At 40.0% G+C, this 17,806-nt stretch overlaps 1 protein-coding gene across 2 annotated transcripts; it reads left to right on the top strand.

The window, feature by feature from the left end:
- Positions 1-8,495: 8,495 nt before the first annotated feature.
- LOC115144364 (polycomb group RING finger protein 5-B-like) lies at positions 8,496-17,040 on the top strand. 2 transcript variants are annotated; one of them, XM_029685332.2, is made up of 9 exons: positions 8,496-9,311; positions 10,166-10,448; positions 10,796-10,892; positions 11,282-11,337; positions 11,503-11,559; positions 11,738-11,883; positions 12,614-12,712; positions 12,881-12,970; positions 14,894-17,040. In XM_029685332.2, exons 2-9 carry the CDS (start codon positions 10,337-10,339, stop codon positions 14,939-14,941), a joined length of 705 nt encoding a protein of 234 aa, XP_029541192.1. In that variant the 5' UTR covers positions 8,496-9,311; positions 10,166-10,336; the 3' UTR covers positions 14,942-17,040. The 2 variants fall into 2 exon arrangements, with proteins under 2 accessions (XP_029541192.1, XP_029541191.1); XM_029685331.2 differs by having other exon boundaries at positions 8,498-9,311; positions 11,500-11,559; positions 14,894-16,353.
- The last annotated feature ends 766 nt before the right edge of the window (positions 17,041-17,806 follow it).

Here is a 17,806-nt window from a genome sequence, read left to right as displayed (position 1 = left end):
GACGGTAATTGATTCGGAGGAGCAGGAGGAGGCAAGTTTGATAAGGACTCACACCGTTCCTGTACAAAAGACAGAAGAAAGCCTTTTAACAGTAACTTTTTAAAATGTTTTTCATGTCTTAAAAATGTTTTACCTTCGTTAAATCATTGGTACACATTTTAAATGGCTTTTTACAGAATTTGATGTTTTTTTACAAGAAAAAGTACTTTTATTCATGGTTGTTCTATTGGTTTTAACAACATGTATTTTTAACTAATTTAAATGTAACATTCAAATACTGTGTTTTATGCTTTTATGCCGTTTTATGTGTATAAAATTGTGCAAAAATACATGAGCTGTTTTAAAGGAAGTGCAACAATAAAACTTTTCCAAAATAAAAAATAAACACTGTTGACCTGCGCTCTTTTTTATACTCTCATCTTAACCTCATCTTAACATCTTAAAGATATTGCACACTTCATGCCACACACAGCGAATAGAGACGGGTTAACCCAATGGCATGGTCAGAATGTTGGATAAACAATCCAGCCCAAGGACAGGTGTAATGGGTGGGGCTGGACAAGAGAGACCCTGTGATGTGGAAGACCAACCTAACACCAGGCACGGGATAAAACCTGATCCCCAGACCCAAGGCTAGAGAGGGGACTCGAGGAAGTGTAGTAGTTAGGGGATAAATCATAATAGGGGGAGTAGAGTAGTTGGTGTCATTGTGATATGTGAGGCACAGAAATAGACCCCCCAAACCCAGATCTCGTGCAGGATGGGTGTGAAGGATTAGGGACAAGGTTGTTTCCCCCAAGGAGTTCACATGTCCGGTTGTCAGACAGGACATTGATGTGTTGTAAAACATACCGCTCAGTCTAAAGAGCAGCAGGGAGTAGCACATATGTGACAAGTATGTGATCTTTCTTCTATTTGTGGAACAAAGAGATCATTGGGACAACGTTTTCTACAGCTGCTTCAAAATATGAATTCAAATATTTTCAAAGACTCAACAGATGTTTTTGTTTTTTTGTTGAACAGAAGGGTCCAAGTATTAGTGACAGTTAATATACAGTTGGGTCTGTCCATGAAAAGAGGGCCATTTGCATACCTTTTATATTTAAAGTAGAAATTGTGCACCAATATTTCATTTTAAAGCCTGTTATATTAAATGGTATAGACCACATAGAGAATTCAATATTCAGCATTTTGACATGTCACTTCTAGGAATATTTTTACCCACTTAACACCCACATTTCTCTAAGTTTCACCATCATTGTAATATTGTATTGTATTTTGCTGCTTTGACGAAGTCATTTCAGAACATCATTATTTATTTCATGATTAGTGATTAATGTTCCTCATCTTAAGGTCAACCATGTTACTTGAACTGAACTCTTGTTTTAATATGGTGAAACTATTCCTTTTAAAATGTAATTTTCCAAATGATACATTAACATCTAATAGTCTAATCATATTGTAAAAGCAGGTGAGCTGGTTCTACTGTTTTTGGACATTTTCTGGTGTTTTGTGGTGGAAAACTGAACGGGTCGAGCAGAATACGTCAACGCTGTTCAACCCATTGATAGGCAGGCAATCATTTTTTTCACAATTTCATTTTTTTTTTGTGAAGCTTGCATTCAATTGCCATTCCATGTTGCACACAACAAGCTTCCATTACCCTTGTCACAAGGGGATTTAGGGCTGATTTAAGATCAAATTGTCAACCTCTGTAATGGTCAACCCTTTTATTTGGCACTTAATAGGCACATACTATAGAATTTTTGAATTCTTGCAATAGAAAAATTGTTTTTTGATGAAGTTGAACATGTGCTCTTTATGACAGAATGTAAAAATGAGGTGAAATCCCTCCCAAAATTTGACACTTCGCAACGCACCAAATTGATGGAACAACCCAGTACATGCCTCTCTCTCTGTGTTACGAAATAAACAGAGCATGCATAGCTAAATTCAATCGGTAAATTGAACACTGTGAGTATTTAATTTCACACTTTTGAAGTGTTTATATGAGAACCACCAGAAAGTGTTGGATTTACACTTTTCAAAGTGTTGCCCTTTTAATAAAGATACTTTCCAACACCAGCAGCATTAAAATGTTCCACTCCGTGTTAAATGTACACTGTTACGCTGATCACTGATACTTTCACAGCAAATTATCCCGTGTTAAATCAACACTGATCCAGTGTCTATATGGGTCCACACTTTTCAGTGTTAAATTAACACACTGCTTAGTGCAAAACCGAATTTGCATATTTCCCAGATTGCCTTGCTTTTCGAGTGAATTGTAGCCTTATACCACCCATGACTGTATTTGTTAGTGACAGAGGCATGGTTATTGCATTCATCCATTTTCAGTATTGTGGCCTTCTTTAAGTGGGATCCTAAATCAAATAAGTTATCATAAACATTTTATTCATTAACACAATACAACACATTCATAAGGCCTTATTTTCAGGGCCTAGTTTAACCCTAATACAGAGGACTGTAAACTCATGGTTTACAGGCAAAATCAGGCCTGCAAGTCACATTATGCTGGCTTGCAAAGTGATGTGTAATTGCTATTGGAATCCAGCCAAAGTGGAGATATCCAACATTTTAAATTTTTATTCACCCACAACCTGCATTCAGAACGACTGCATAGTTGGGAAGATTAAGATATGAGGCTAACTTAAGCATCTAAACTGGAACAACCATTTCAGTAACAGATGCAATAATTACATATGACAGATTGGATTAGTTTAGAATATTATATCTTTTTTATATATTTGAGTAGCATAACATTAATTAATCAATCAATGTACATGCAAAAATATAGATATTGAAACAAACAATTCTGAAATCTAACTTCACTGAAAAATCAACACTAAGTAACACTGGACAATTTGACACCGTGATTGAAGAACATTTATTTTTGACAACAACTTAAAAACCAACACCAGCTGGCACTCAGTCCATTCATAGTAACACAAAGTAACACCACATCAAAACCAAAAACTGCTTACACCAGGATATGGACCCTGACGATTTTGCTGTGTGACAGGCGTGAACATGTGCTTTCATAAACATACTGTACTGTATGTTCTCAGATGCTACTGAATAGATGCAGCCCATAGAACCAGTAGTGTTTCTATTTATACTGAGCCTGCTCTAACAGTCATGGTGGAGTAAATATAGGCCTATCTACCGCTCAGCTGTTGATAAAAGCATTTCTGCTGTGATCTCACCTAGCCTATTTCAGGAATGGATCTGTGATGTCTCTGGATGAAGGGAATACAGATAGATAGTTTCTTATCTTCAGCTTTGATCATCACACAACTTTCATATTTGTTTCAGGCAAAGTGGAGCATCAAAAACATATGACTTCAATCCTATCCTTTGTAAAACATGCGCATGTGGTCTAATAAGTCAAATAGCCCACAGTAATAGAACAGTTTAAATAATACAGTAATTTGGGATATTATCAAAAGTAAAAATACTCTGAAACAAGTTACTGCAGCATACTGTAAATTATGGTGCGTTGTGTGAAAATGTTGTGAACAGGGAAATACTTGCTGTATTTTGAATGGTACTGTAATTCCACCCCACAGAATACAGTACCGTACTGTATCTTCGGAGTGCCAAAAACCTGTTGATGTGTGGTATTGTTATTTCTGTCTCATTAACATATTTTGAGGCATACCTTGTAAGATACTATATTTGTTGCACACGAGTGAGAATGCTGTATCAATTGAACTCTTATGTGGTTATAGTGCCTCATCAACATGTATAGGGGATATATTGGAGTGGCAGCAAATCTTAAACCTTAAATTGTTCAGCATTTTGCCACCTCCTTTTGGTCCCGTTTGCCCTGTAGTCTCAGTCAGTTTGGAAGCCTTTGTTAAGGCCTCTAGAAGTACAAGTGATACAGTGCATTCAGACCGCTTGACTTTTTCCACATTCTGCTGTTACAGCCTTATTCACAAATTGATAAAATATTTTTTTCTCTCATCAATCAACACATAATACCCCATAATGACAAAGCAAAAACAGGTTTTTAGAACATTTAGGAAATGTATAAAAATACAAAACAGAAATACCTTATTTGCATTCAGACCTTTTGATATGAGACTCGATATTGAGCTCAGTTTGTTCCTTTTTCCATTGATCATCCTGTGATATTTCTACAACTTGATTGGAGTCCACCTGTGGTAAATTAAATTGATTGGACATGATTTGGAAAGGCACACACCTGTCTGTATAAGGACCTTGAAGGAATTGTCTGTAGAGCTCCGAGACAGGATTGTGTCGAGGCACAGATCTGGGGAAGGGTAACAAAAAAATTCTGCAGCATTGAAGTCCAAGACAACACAGTAGCCTCCATCATTCTTAAATGGAAGAAGTTGGGAACCATCAAGACTCTTCCTAGATCTGGCCAAACTGAGCAATCGGGGGAGAAGGGCCTTGGTCAGGGAGGTGAGCAAGAACCCGATGGTCAGTCTGCCAGAGCTCCTCTGTGGAGGAGGACAACCATCTCTGCAGCACTTCACCAATCAAGCCTTTATGGTAGAGTGGCCAGACGGAAGCCTCTCCTTAGTAAAAGGCACACGACAGCCTTCTTGGAGTTTTCCAAATTGCACCCAAAGGACTCTCAGACCTTAATACCAAGCGTCAATACTGAGGTCTTTGTTCTGTTCCTCCAGGCTATCTCTATCTCGGTGACACCCACCACATCTGATCTATGGAATGCCAGCTGTAGGTTTTTATCACCAAGCCATCACTTAATCAGTTGCCAGCCCAAGCTCCATAAAGACTCCTCTCAGTTAACTCAGTAAGGAGAGAGAGAGTCATAAGAACCTTACTCTATTAAATAAAACAACCATTTGGTGCATAAATATAACATAATCCTGTAATCCTGCTACCACAAGGAACCTGGCACCTTCCTTACAGTGAAGCATGAGGGTGGCAGCATCATGCTGTGGGGATGTTTTTCAGCGGCAGGGACTAGGAAACTAGTCAGGATCGAGGGAAAGATGAACGGAGCAAAGCACAGAGAGATCCTTAATGAAAACATGCTTCAGAGCGCTCAAGACTTCAGACTGGGGCAACTGTTTACCTTCCAACGGGACAACGACCCTAAGCACACAGTCAAGACAATGCAGGAGTGGCCTGTCCTTGAGTGGCCCAGCCAGAGCCCGGACTTGAACCCAATCTAACTTCTCTGGAGACCTGAAAATAGCTGTGCAGCGACGCTCCCCATCCAACTTGACAGAGCTTGAGAGGATCTGCAGAAAAGAATGGGAGAAACTCCCCAAATTCAGTTGTGCCAAGCTTGTAGCATCATACCCAAGAAGACTCGAGGCTGTAATCGCTGCCAAAGGTGCTTCAACAAAGTACTGAGTAAACGGTCTGAATACTTATGTAAATCTGATATTTACGTTTTTAATTTTTAATACATTAGCAAAAATGTATAAAAAACCGTTTTTGCTTTTTCATTATGGGGCACTGTGTGTAGATTGATGAGGGGAAACAACGATTTAATACATTTTACAATAAGGCTGTAACTTAACAAAATGTGGAAAAAGTCAAGGGGTCTGAATACTTTCCGAATATACTGTATCCAACACCAAATATGAATGAATATACTCATGTGTAAACACTTTATCTAGTAGCCAACTTGCTTGCAGCAATCCCTTTGAATTACAATAAAATACTGTGAAATACAAACCCCACCCCTCAATTAATTTCATCCATTAATTCTGATTACAGTAGCATTTACGTTTTACAGTACAATCCAGTACCTTTTACGGTATCGTACTGTGTCATTACAGAGTATTCACTTTGATACCATGTTTATATTACAATAAGTGTGCTGTAACATGAAATATAGAGTTGTACTTGCCACTGAGCTGCCCGTAAGCTACCGTCAAATTCCCAGTAACCCCTTCACAGTGTACACACCGTTTTGTTTTAAATCTGCAATATCTGCAGGGTTTGACCATAAGTGGGCTTAAGCACTGTGTGTAGAATTAGCATGCCCATAGTCCAGTATCAGAATAACTTTCCTTTAATAATAAACCAGTCAGAGTGAATGACTGACACAGCATTTCCCTTGGCTCACTGTGTCTACCCACTTTATATTATTCAAATGATGCCAGTCTTATCTTGGCCATAGCAGACTGGGAGAATAGACATGCAGGATCTCAGGGCTGGAGAAAGCCTTATCTCTCACTCTCTCCTTCCCTCTTTCTTTCTCTCAGGCTGCTTTTAAAGGGAAACAATGAGAATAATACAAGTTCAAAAATAGACTGAGAACAGAAAGATTGTATTTGAGCCTTTGAAAATCCACAGAGATGTACTCTCAGCCTATTCAAATATTTGTGATGACTGATTAACATGACCACTGTTATACAGACAGCCAGGTCACCCGTGATACAAGTCAGTATTCGACGTCCATCCATGTCTGGGGACATTGGGAGATGATGTGGAAACCGGCCACTAGGGGCAACATTGAGCGCTGTTACCTTCAAATAAGTTTTGGTTGTGGGTGGGCATAAGCACCTGCTTCTGATTCCAAAGGTTACAAGTTTGAAACCAGCTGTAGAATGCTGTTTTTGAGATTTTTTGTTTTAAACCTTTCCCAAACCTTAACCCTTACCTTTCAGACTTAATGCCTAAACTTAACCTTAAACACTTTGAAATGTGACGTTTGCAACAACTTTGGAATGTGTTGTGTGAGAAACATGGATGAACGTCTAATTCTGACGTAAGACTGAGACCTAGTTGTATACAGTAGCCTACAGGTTTTATATAACGCAGTGCATTATAATATGAATGATCATGTTTTATGCGGTTTATCCCAAGGAGCAAGGAAATATTGGTCCCTCTCACATGTTAATCCACTGATAGGAACTTTGATTGATCTCCTATAAAAACATTCTCAACATGATCACCAAGTTAATAAATCTCTGCCTCAGTCAGAGAAAGAAAGAGATACAATTCAAATTGTATCTATCATGAGCACAGATGTCTCATCATAAATTAGCACTATTATTTGTGTTTAATTGCACCCCATTGTTTTTGTCCCTTATTATAGCGGCGACCAGTGGCGAACCGTGATTATCGGACCTACTGTAGGCCTTCAACCTATGGTAAACAACCTATATTATATCACAAAAAGAAACAGATCAAAATCAAAACAGCCAGCTAGCTGCAACACAATATCTAGTTTACTCAACTTTGGGACAGGAAAGCTGCATGCATAGGCTGCATTACTAATATAGGCCTATGCCAAAGTTGAGGAAACTAGAAATCGTGTTGCAGCTGGTTGCCTTAAATGTTTGTGTGATAAAAAATATATAAGTTGATGCAACTTCAATTGTTTTTACAGTGATGCAGTAGCAGGCGTAATAAGCTGAATTTGCTGTACAACCTTTGTGTATATGTTTAATGTGTGTCTAATTTGGATTTCCTGTTTTTCTTGGCCATTGCCAACACTAAATATGTCAATTAAAACATAGTTTTTGTATTGAATATGACCCTGAATTCCTAATTGCGATGAACACATTTGTATGGATATTATATGAATAGGACTTGTTTTACCCTATAAATATTACTTATTTGGGTTGTAGTAACCCTATAACCTTGTGCAAACTGTATGTGTTCTGGCAGAAGGCCATTCATTTAATTGGCAATACACACCGCTGCGACTCATCTGCCGGACTAGGTTGCGGGTGCGTGACACTGCGTGTGTTGCAAGCATTGGATTTTTTCAACGTGTTGCTTTGCAATGCGGTAGGCCACCAGTAGTAATGCCGCATTCACTTGATAGTTGGTTCTAGAAAACGCAGAAATGTCAAACTTTCTAACTTGTTGTAGTTATACACGTGCCACGTTCAACCAGTTAGCACAGGGGTGTCAAACTAATTCAACAGAGGGCCGCGTTTCTGCAAGTTTTTGTTTTTTCCTTCCAATTAAGACCTACACAACCATGTGAGGGGAGTTCCTTATTAATTAGTGATCTTAATTCGTCAATCAAGCAGGGTGGAGCAAAAACCTGCAATACACTCCTCCCTCCTTGGAATGAGTTTGACACATGTGAGTTAGCAAGTAGGAAATGTCTGAGTTTCCTAGTTCCCGAAAGGAAGTGAGCGCTGCATAAACCACAGAATGAGTTCATGTGTAGCGTGATTCCGTTTTTTTATATACAGACTTAAGTCAAACGTACCATACAGCAATAACCTGTGTTCACACAGCGTGTGAATTGGCGGCATCACAAGCGCTGGAAAATCTCCAGCCCACTTTTAAGATCTGCGTGGCTGTGGTAATGCCGCGTTCGAATGTTAGTCGGAACTAGGAAACTCAAATGTCCGACTTGCTAACCCAGGTGACAGAATCGGATCCCGGGTTTTTCCCATGTGTCCCACTTGGGAGGTATCAGAATCAACCAATAGGAAGCTCTACGCAAATAGCTTACGTTCATTTGAACTTGGAGGTCCCAAGTTTACAATAGCACATGAACGCAACAATGGTGCGCTCAAGACAACTCTGACGCCTTGATTACACCGACAACAATTGTGTATTTTGGTACACCAGAAGTACATTAATTTCCAATGGAACGCTGTGCTTGCATTGCAGAAACAGTTGTAGTGCGTTCTGTGTGGTGCATACGTTGGATTTATCGATGCGTACATGGTTTGACAGAAAGGGTAGCAGAAGGTGAACGCTGAACTTTTTTTTGATATGATCAGGCATGAACTCCGAACTAGGAAATCTCCGACCTCCCACTTCAGTGCATTCAAGAGAACTGGGAACTCGGGAAAAAACGAGCTCAGACTGGGAAAATCTTTGACAGTCATCCAACTCTGAATTTAAAGTCGGAAACTCGGGCATCGTGGTGCTTTCAAGACGACTGGGAACTCGCAAAAACCCAAGGTCAAATCCTGACGTCAGTGATTTTTCAGGTCGGAAAGTCCGAACTCTAGACCATCGGAGCTCGTTTATTTCGAGATCCCAGTTGTCTTGAACGCACTGAAGTCTAAAAGCCGGATATTTCCGAGTTTCGAGTCCCCAGTTGCTTTGAACGCGGCATCCTAGTGTTACGACTTTTCCGACCTGAAGATCACTGACGTCACGATTTTTCCCATTATGAGCTCGTTTTTTCCGAGTTCCCAGTTGTCATGAACGCACCATCAATTCCGTATTCTTGCCACTAGTTTCATACTAGCCTACGTAGTTGATACCACATAGAGAACGCAGTGTCACAGACAGCCAATTCTTCTCATTCGACCAGCTATAATAAGTCCTAATGGAAAAGGTAGAGATGTTACGAGGTAAGAAAAAATGTAGCCTATGTTGTTGAAACATTTCAGACAGAAAATAGCCTAAAAATAATCGGTTTATCATCCCGGTTATAGCCTACAGTCAAACTTTGGGGGTGGGATGATGGCTTATGTTTCGTCTGTCGTGTGTGACATAACTGTATGTAGGTTGCTAATGCTAGTGCTTTTTTAAAAACGTTTATAGAACAGGTTTATTTAGCTCGACTTTACTTCATTCCGCTATCTCCTTGCGAGTCGTAACTTTATTTAAAGTATGTGGTGTGTCGCGAATGTTGTAGTGGCTACAGACAGCAGCCATATGTGTGGGGCTTCAATGTTGTTATGATACAGGTGACACTAACCGTGACGTTCTCTACGATGAGATAGCTTAGTGTGTAGCTTACGGATTTTCACAATGAAGCGTGTGGTCCTTTTGTATTTCTTAACTGCGTGTCAAGGATTGTTCTAGTAAACCGAGGGCATTTGTATGACGCTAACACCTTTATGTGCCCCTCCATGTACCGACTTTTTCGGTCTTCCTAGACTACTATTTATAGTTAATTTACACGTGTTTTGTCCGTAGGACGTGTTTAAACAGTGCTATATGGTTGTCAATGCATGGTTTATGATGGGGATAGATGAAGCAGGTGCAGGCTCTAGTGGCAGCGTGACGAGTCATTTTTAAGTATGATTTTGACAAGCATGTAGGCAAGTCGTGTATTCCGAAACGTGGTAAATTGTTTTTTAAATTTAATTTTGCACATTTGATTTAAATGTCATCCTGGGACGTTGTTACCTCACCTGCGTGCAGCACATGGCATAATCATCTACTTTCTTGTCTGTTCTGCCTTACTCTGTCTGACAAGTAATCTGAGATGGTCTTTAGAAGAATGGCTTTCCCAGCCGATGAGTACTGGCTGAGGATGATGAAGACGAAGAAGATACAGGGGTCACCGCAGCAGCAGTGTCAGGGGCTGCAGGGACCTCTGTGATTGCTGACCTCATCTCTGACCTCCCCAGCTCTGTATTGGCTGACCATGGCCACTCAGAGGACACCCCTGGTCAAAGACTTTAACCACTTCATTACCTGCTACGTGTGCAGAGGTTACCTGATCAAACCCACCACGGTCACTGAGTGCCTTCACACATGTAAGTAACACACACCCATGTACACACACACAATCACACAATTCCTGTGCACCAGGTAATGCAACATTGTAGTGTATTCAAGTTTTAAAAAGGCTTCTAAAGTTTTAATTTCCACTAAAATGTCAGACTTCCCTTACGAAAAAAGTTTCAACCCCAACAAAAATGTCCTTAATTATAATCCACATAATTATCCTGTTGCTACAGGATTATTTTCCTGCTGTGAAAAACTGTTTAAATTAAGATATTACATATTCATCTCTGAACGTCCCCTCACTCCCATCTTCTCTCACACACACTAGAAGCATCTTACACAATATAATAGTAGTGTGATTTTTCTTGTTTTCCAGTTTGTAAGAGCTGTATCATCCAGCACTTTGAAGACAGTAATGACTGTCCCAAATGTGGCATTCAAGTCCATGAAACCAACCCTCTAGAGATGCTAAGGTATGACATATACAAACATAGTCCTCCACTAGCTTTGACCATCCCTGACAGACAACACTCTTAGAAAAAAGCTGCTATCTAGAACAAAAGGTTATTCGGTTGTCTCCATCGGAAAGCCCTTTGAAGAACCCTTTTTGTTTCCAGGTAGAACTTTTTGGGTCCCATGTAGAACCCTTATCGCAGAGGCTTCTACATAGAAACTAAAAGGGTTCTACCTGGGGACAGCTGCCGAACCCTTTTGAAACTATTTTTCTGAGTGAAGCTAACAACAAACACTTGGCCTTCACTTTGCTTTAAATACTGCAAGTGCACTGTCAGCACAAACCACTGCCTCCTCTTTCTCTTACCCGTGTCACGTCCTCATCTTCACTGGTCCTCTCTCTTCTCAGGTTGGACAATACTCTTGAGGAAATCATTTTCAAGCTTGTACCTGGATTACGAGACAGTGAGTTCTTGTCATCTAGGAAAAAACTGACATATTTCTAAATGATCTGTCAGTCAATACTTTCAATCACTCTTTAGAGGAGACTTGTCATTAGATGTAATGAGACTCATGAAAGTACCTTGCACTTCTTCTGTATTCTTTATGACTGTGTGTGTTGACCAGAAGAGGAACAGCAGGAGATTGATTTCTGGAGGAAGAATACATCCAAAGAAAATGGACAAGGTACAGAATAAATCTCAGTAACTAAGTCACACTCACAAATTGTACTGTGTGTTACTATAAAATGTAATAAGTATGTCATTACACATGAATAGAGTAAAGCACTGATATTGGACAACCTTTTTCAGCCAGGCTTGCTAGTATTATCTCCTAAAATCACATGTGCTCTGCTATCCCACAGGAGACTGCCTTGGGTCTAGGCTTGGGCTCAGTGATGATGAGGATGGTGATGAAGATGGTCAGGATTATCACAGGAGTGACCCCCAGATAGCCATCTGCCTGGACTGTCTCCACAACAATGGATATGCTGCAGACGACACAGTAAAGGTGTGTGTGTAGCAGTTTCATGCCCATAGGAAGCAACAGGGGCACGTGCCCCCTCAGATTTGTCCTGTAATAATAATACAAAAACATATTTTTGTCGTTGTTGTTTCTCTGTAATGCTACTAGCCAGCTAGCAATTTTATGAAGTTGTCTTTAGCCAGCCCAGATTGGTTCCCAATCTCCCAACCTCATAACTAGCTACCAAGAAGCCATTTCAGGATATCAATCAAGTTAGAGTAGCTAGCTTGTCTACTTATCTTAGCTGGCATGCCTGCTGGCAAGGTTCGTAGACTTTAGAAAAGCAAGCAATTGCTAAATGTACTGAATAAGACTCACATTTAATTTCAATCTTTACATTTTTTTTTTATCAGAGATGCAGAGAAGCATATTTAGTTTCTTTAAAAGAAGAACCACCAGTCAGGAGAATACAGACAGCTATGCAGAAAAATAAACATATTTTTTTACATAGAATTAAGCATAATGATTATGGCTCTAGATTGCAGGAAAAAGCTGTTTTGGGTGTTTAAAAAATGCTAAATTCTACAACCCCTCACATATTTTGTGCCCACTCAGATTTTTTGGGTATGTGTGTTTGAACTTTTTTCCTCTTCCGATAGGAGTGTTCTGTGTGAGTGTTTCTTTCAACATGCTCAGGGCCAGTTCAGGTATTCTTTGCGTGTACTCTGTGTGCTATATGAATGTACAATAAACATGCTCCTGTTGTTTACCCCAGTGTTTAATGAAGAAGTTCCTTCGCTGCTCTAGTCGAGTCACGGTGGGAACCATCAAGAAGTTTCTCAGTCTAAAGTTAAAGCTTTCAAGCTCTTGTGAGGTAAGATTACTACTGTTATTATTTTATAATGTACATAACTTGACTTTATATTATACTGCTGATGGGTATAGAAAATGTCTATAACGTGCCTTTGTTTACGAGCGAGCGAGCACGTGTTTATCTGTCTCTCTCTTTGTCTCTCTGTGTGTGTCTGTCCTCTCTCGCTAGCTGGATGTGCTGTGTAACGGGGAGATCATGGGTAAGGACCACACTCTGGAGTTCATCTACATGACCCGCTGGAGGCTGCACGGTGACAACGTGAGTCTCTTATATCATGTCCTGTTTCTGTCCTTTCCTCCACACTTCCCCTGTCTCATCCGGTTCTTAGATATCATGTTCTCTCTGGCATGCCCAGAAATCTCCCATACCCGCCCTAATAGCCAATACACCGTAGATCACTGCTTGTCAAACATTCCGTGAGGGGTTCCAATCCGGCCCGTGGGTGGTTTGAGTAAATTTGATTTGATTTTGGGGGGGGGGAACGAACGAACTCGATACGAACTTTAAAAATTTTTTTGACCTACATTCATACACTTTCTTGTCTGTCCAGCTCGTTAATAATCACCCAAATGAAAGCTAGACAGTCAGAGCATAGACAATTCCAGAAACGATGGATAGAGGACTATTTCTGCCAAATGTTGATGGTGAGGAAATATACCAGTTTCTATGCGGTCCCCTGGACCTTGTTGAAAACAGAATGCCTGTCCCTGCCCTCCGACCAGCTGTCTTTACTTTAGCAGTTCAGCTTTAGTAATTCCGTCTTCTTGCCCAACTGTCACTAGTACCACGGTCAGGCATTAGACCTATTAAAGGGGCTGAGTATTAAGCCTTGTCATGTTGCCACATCCTGAACAACTCGCTCATGTTAAACAGAGCCAAGTGGATGGAAAGAAGCATCGAAAGTTGAATGATATTGTGCTCATCAGCCTATGAAAAATAAATAAAGATTACCTTAAACTACATGTCTCCCCCTCAAAAAGAGGGGGTCTTTTTACCCATTATACCAGACTCAGGCCCTGACCTTGTGCCACACCAAACTAGGCCAGACTAAGCCTAGTAGAATACAACAATAGAGATATAAGTGTGAAGGGGAGTGTGTGTGTGTGTGTAGCGTTACAAATACATCTAGACAGTGTTTTATAGATGGATATCCAGCAAACCCCTAGAAATCATCAGTAGCAGTAAAGTTTGCACTGACTGCAGATAATTAATTGAGACATCCCAAAAGCATAACTTAATGCCTTGGAGCTCTGCTACCTGGCCCTGACATTATACATCAGGTTAGGGCTGGGTAGGGCCTGTTTTTTTTTTCAATAACTAGTGTACGAGCCAGGCTTGGGTATAATTTTATAGAATGATTCAATTGATCACTAACATTTTGAAGCGGAGCCATTTGCTCTCTTCTGCACTGCTGCTCTGTGTCTCTACAGTCATATCTTACTGTCATAACATGGTGTTAGAAGTGCTTCAACCTCGTCAAATATTAGACCAGAACATTGTCAAATATTAGACCAGAACATTGTCAAATATTAGACCAGAACATTTTTATAAAATAAGACCAGAACATCATCCGAGTCGACAGGAGAGATTACTTCACAGAAAATAATAATAGTGAGTTTTGTCACAGTTTAGAATGATTAAAAAGTAGCTAGTTAACAGCTCTCTCTCCTCAACATCCAAGCGTAGCTGTTTCTATGGATACTCACACACGCAGAGAGCGAATGGAGCAGATGCAGAGCAGGGACAGACAGAGATGAGCAGCTAACAGATAATGTTATTTCTAATTTCAGGTTCTGGCCAGGCCTTAAATTTCGCAGATTAAATTGGGCCTGAATGTCGCCGGGATGTCACAGGGTTTGGTCTTAAATGTCATGCCTGTGCAGGGCTCTAATCTGAATGTCCAATACTGCCCCCTGTCTTCTTTCAGCTGTCAGCTATAGGGATCTGGGATGGTTCACAGGATAGTATGTTCTCCTTAAAACACCATGCATGAAAGCTTTGGCTTGAAGTCAGTTGAAAGGGGCAATTCTGTCTCAATGCATCCATTCCTGTGAAATATTAGTTAAATACACTCGTCAGAACGTGCCAGCATCTACTAGGCTATTTACTTTGCAAGTTATCTTTGTATAAACTTCCAGGAAACTGAGAATAAACAGCACTGTCTTTCTACACTCTCCTCAGACATATCCCATGGTCCTGGAGTACAGGCCACGAATAGACTTTGGCTGAACAAAGCCCTTGAGAAGCCTTCATCGACAAATAAAAGCAATGACTGGATGTGCATCAAACTGAGGCCAGGGACTCAAATCCTTCCCAACATTTTGAACTTCTGTTTAATTTTGTTATGTCCTTCGTTGTTGAACATTCCGTGCTTGTGGCCAAAGTGATCTTCAAGACGAGTAACTAGCGAGACAAGCTTAGCTGAAACATAGATGTATGAATGTATCCAAATGGTATTTATTAGCCAGGTACTCTGGTACCCTGGTAACCCAGCCAATGACAAGGATTGACCTGCATCTACATGATGAATACAAGTTGGTGTGTACAGAAAATGAAATGGAAAGAGTAATAGGGAGGAGTCAAGCAACTCCAAGGCCTTCCAACGGATGCCTGACTTTAAAAAAAAAATTAAGCCATTTTTTTATTTTATAAAATGCACAAAACATATCCACAGATTTGCCCACAATCAATCAATTGACCGAGCACCTTAATGTTGCCAAAAGGTTTCGGAGTCTAAACCGAAGCTCATTCGTCTTCATTCTGTCCCATGCTCAGTTAATATAACCAGTCTGACATGTTGCTGAAATCAACAAACTCTCTGGCAGAGGCTCGGTAGCCTGCGTGATGGGAAGAGAAACGTTAAGCCTCTTTTTAACAAACAAACACACACACACACACTCACTCAACCCAAACTGCAGTGTGATTGCCCTGGCTCCTGCCAATCTCAGACCTGCACTAATAGCTTTTTTTGGCACCAGTCAGAGTGACCAGGTATTACATTTTAGTTTTTCAGATTAATCTTAGTATCTCTCTAGCCTAAAAAGATACAATCTTACATGTTTTGAAGGGTAACCAGTGGTGTGTACATTTCATATTGTTACTAGACCTTTGAGCTATAAATGTGTTTTTTGAAGTACATGACATTACAACATGGTAGTACGAGATATGAATTATGCCAATTATGGATCTTTGATCACAGAATAGTATTGGGCACTGTAAGAACTGGTTGGCATAAGGCTTATTGTATTAGCGTTGAGGTGTAGTGTACTGAAGCTGACTCTCACAGTGATTCGGTATAGAGAGTATACAGTGTCTGCTTCATTACCCAGTCATCTCAAGTTTAGCCTTTTAAACTGTAATCTATGTTGATGTGGTTTATATGTGAAAACCATTTGAGGTGTGTTCCTTGCAGTGAAGCCAACCTGTCCTTGTGCTGACAAGGATTTTTTTTTTTAAGACAGAAAAGGAAACATGTACATATTATTATGGTTAAAGTTTTATGCTGCTTAGAGTAATATATTATATTTTTAAATGTACCCATGCCTGAGAATCATTCTTGAGATATTAGAGCTGTAGAAATATTGTTCATAACTGTACTTGATTTATAATTATTCATGAATAAATTAAATGTTTTTATTTTACTTACTGTCTATTGACTTGACTGCCATTGATGAGACCGTTTTTTTGGTTTGCTTGGGCTTTGGGCCTCTAAGTCAGGAGTCAGGACAAAGGCCTAAAGCTTTAACCAATACTCCTTTTTGTCAAATTAGCAACTTTTTTTTCCTAGCCCGTATTCTGTTTGCTCCTATGAACTTTGTTTTATAGGTTCTTTACAAAGTGATTCTGCCTCCTGCCCAAACTGGTCAGACCAGTTGTAACGATGAATTCCCTGATATGTTTATCTGACTGGACAGGCAGGAGGAAAAGTGTTTCTAGATGCGAAAAGCGGTCAGTATGTGAAATACATCTGCCCAACTTCAACTGGAGAGAGAAACAGGGTAGGAATGCACACACAGATGCTTCTCTCTCTTTGTTTGTCCTTTCTGCTTTCCCTGTATGCTTATCTGGGAGCTTTTTAAGGTCAGATACTGTATACATGTATACCTGTAGGCCAGAGTTCCCTACAGGCTTCATACTGTATGTACATTCACTCACTCATACCAGCATTTGGGTCTGAAGGATTTAGGGCACATTGTGACTGTAAGTCTATAAGATGTCTCAAGAGTCCTGAAAACCCTCTATACAATCTCTTTTGTAACTTTGTTTTTATTTTGGTGATACGAAACTAAAAAGTGACCTTTAATATATTAAACATAATTGAGATCTCATGAGTTCTGTGATTTAACTGACAACCTGATGACATCTGAGCTCATCATTTGGATGAAAAATAGAGTGATGCTGTGAAGTCCTGTGCTTCGAGGGGTCTATGATATTTTTATACTGTTTGCAGCAGACTGACTGGCTCCCAAAGATCACATGGGGCTCTGGAGAGTTGGTACATTTTAGGGAAGGAGTTTCGTGGGGCTTATGTACTGAGTAAACACTGACAGATGCAACAATATCCCTTCTGTCTCAGGATGTTCCGTCTCACAAACGCGCATCATGACATGAAACGAGAACTCTCATTACAGTTCTTCATTTTTTTTTTTACAGAGATGTTGATATTGATCATGTTAACATGAAGGGAAATGATTGTATTTGAGAACAATACATTCACAGTCTTTCATCTGTTGCTATATTGTGTAATAACAGGTGAGAGAAGAAACTTGCAGGTATTTTGGTGGGTCAACAGTTCGAGAATGACTAAATATCAGAATGAGTCGTTGAATACGCCTGTCACAAACTGTTGGAGTAGCACAGAGGGGCAAATTAGTACCCGCCACTTTAAGGAGGCTTAGTTCTAATTGGACTGGTATGGAGGGTTGGACAGGGGCTGGATGTCTAGTTGGGTTGCCTTGTTGTTATCCTGGCTGCTCACACAACTTCTTATTGAGTGGATTGCTCTGTGTTGCATCATCCTCCCCGTCTGCTGCTGCTTCATTCTTTTGTCAGACCGAATGTGGGCTGTGTATGTAAAGGTAATACACAGTATTA

This window comes from Oncorhynchus nerka, linkage group LG16 (genome assembly GCF_034236695.1).
Source record: "Oncorhynchus nerka isolate Pitt River linkage group LG16, Oner_Uvic_2.0, whole genome shotgun sequence".
Lineage (NCBI taxonomy): Eukaryota > Metazoa > Chordata > Actinopteri > Salmoniformes > Salmonidae > Oncorhynchus > Oncorhynchus nerka.
This window is presented reverse-complemented; position numbering and strand designations above follow the sequence as displayed.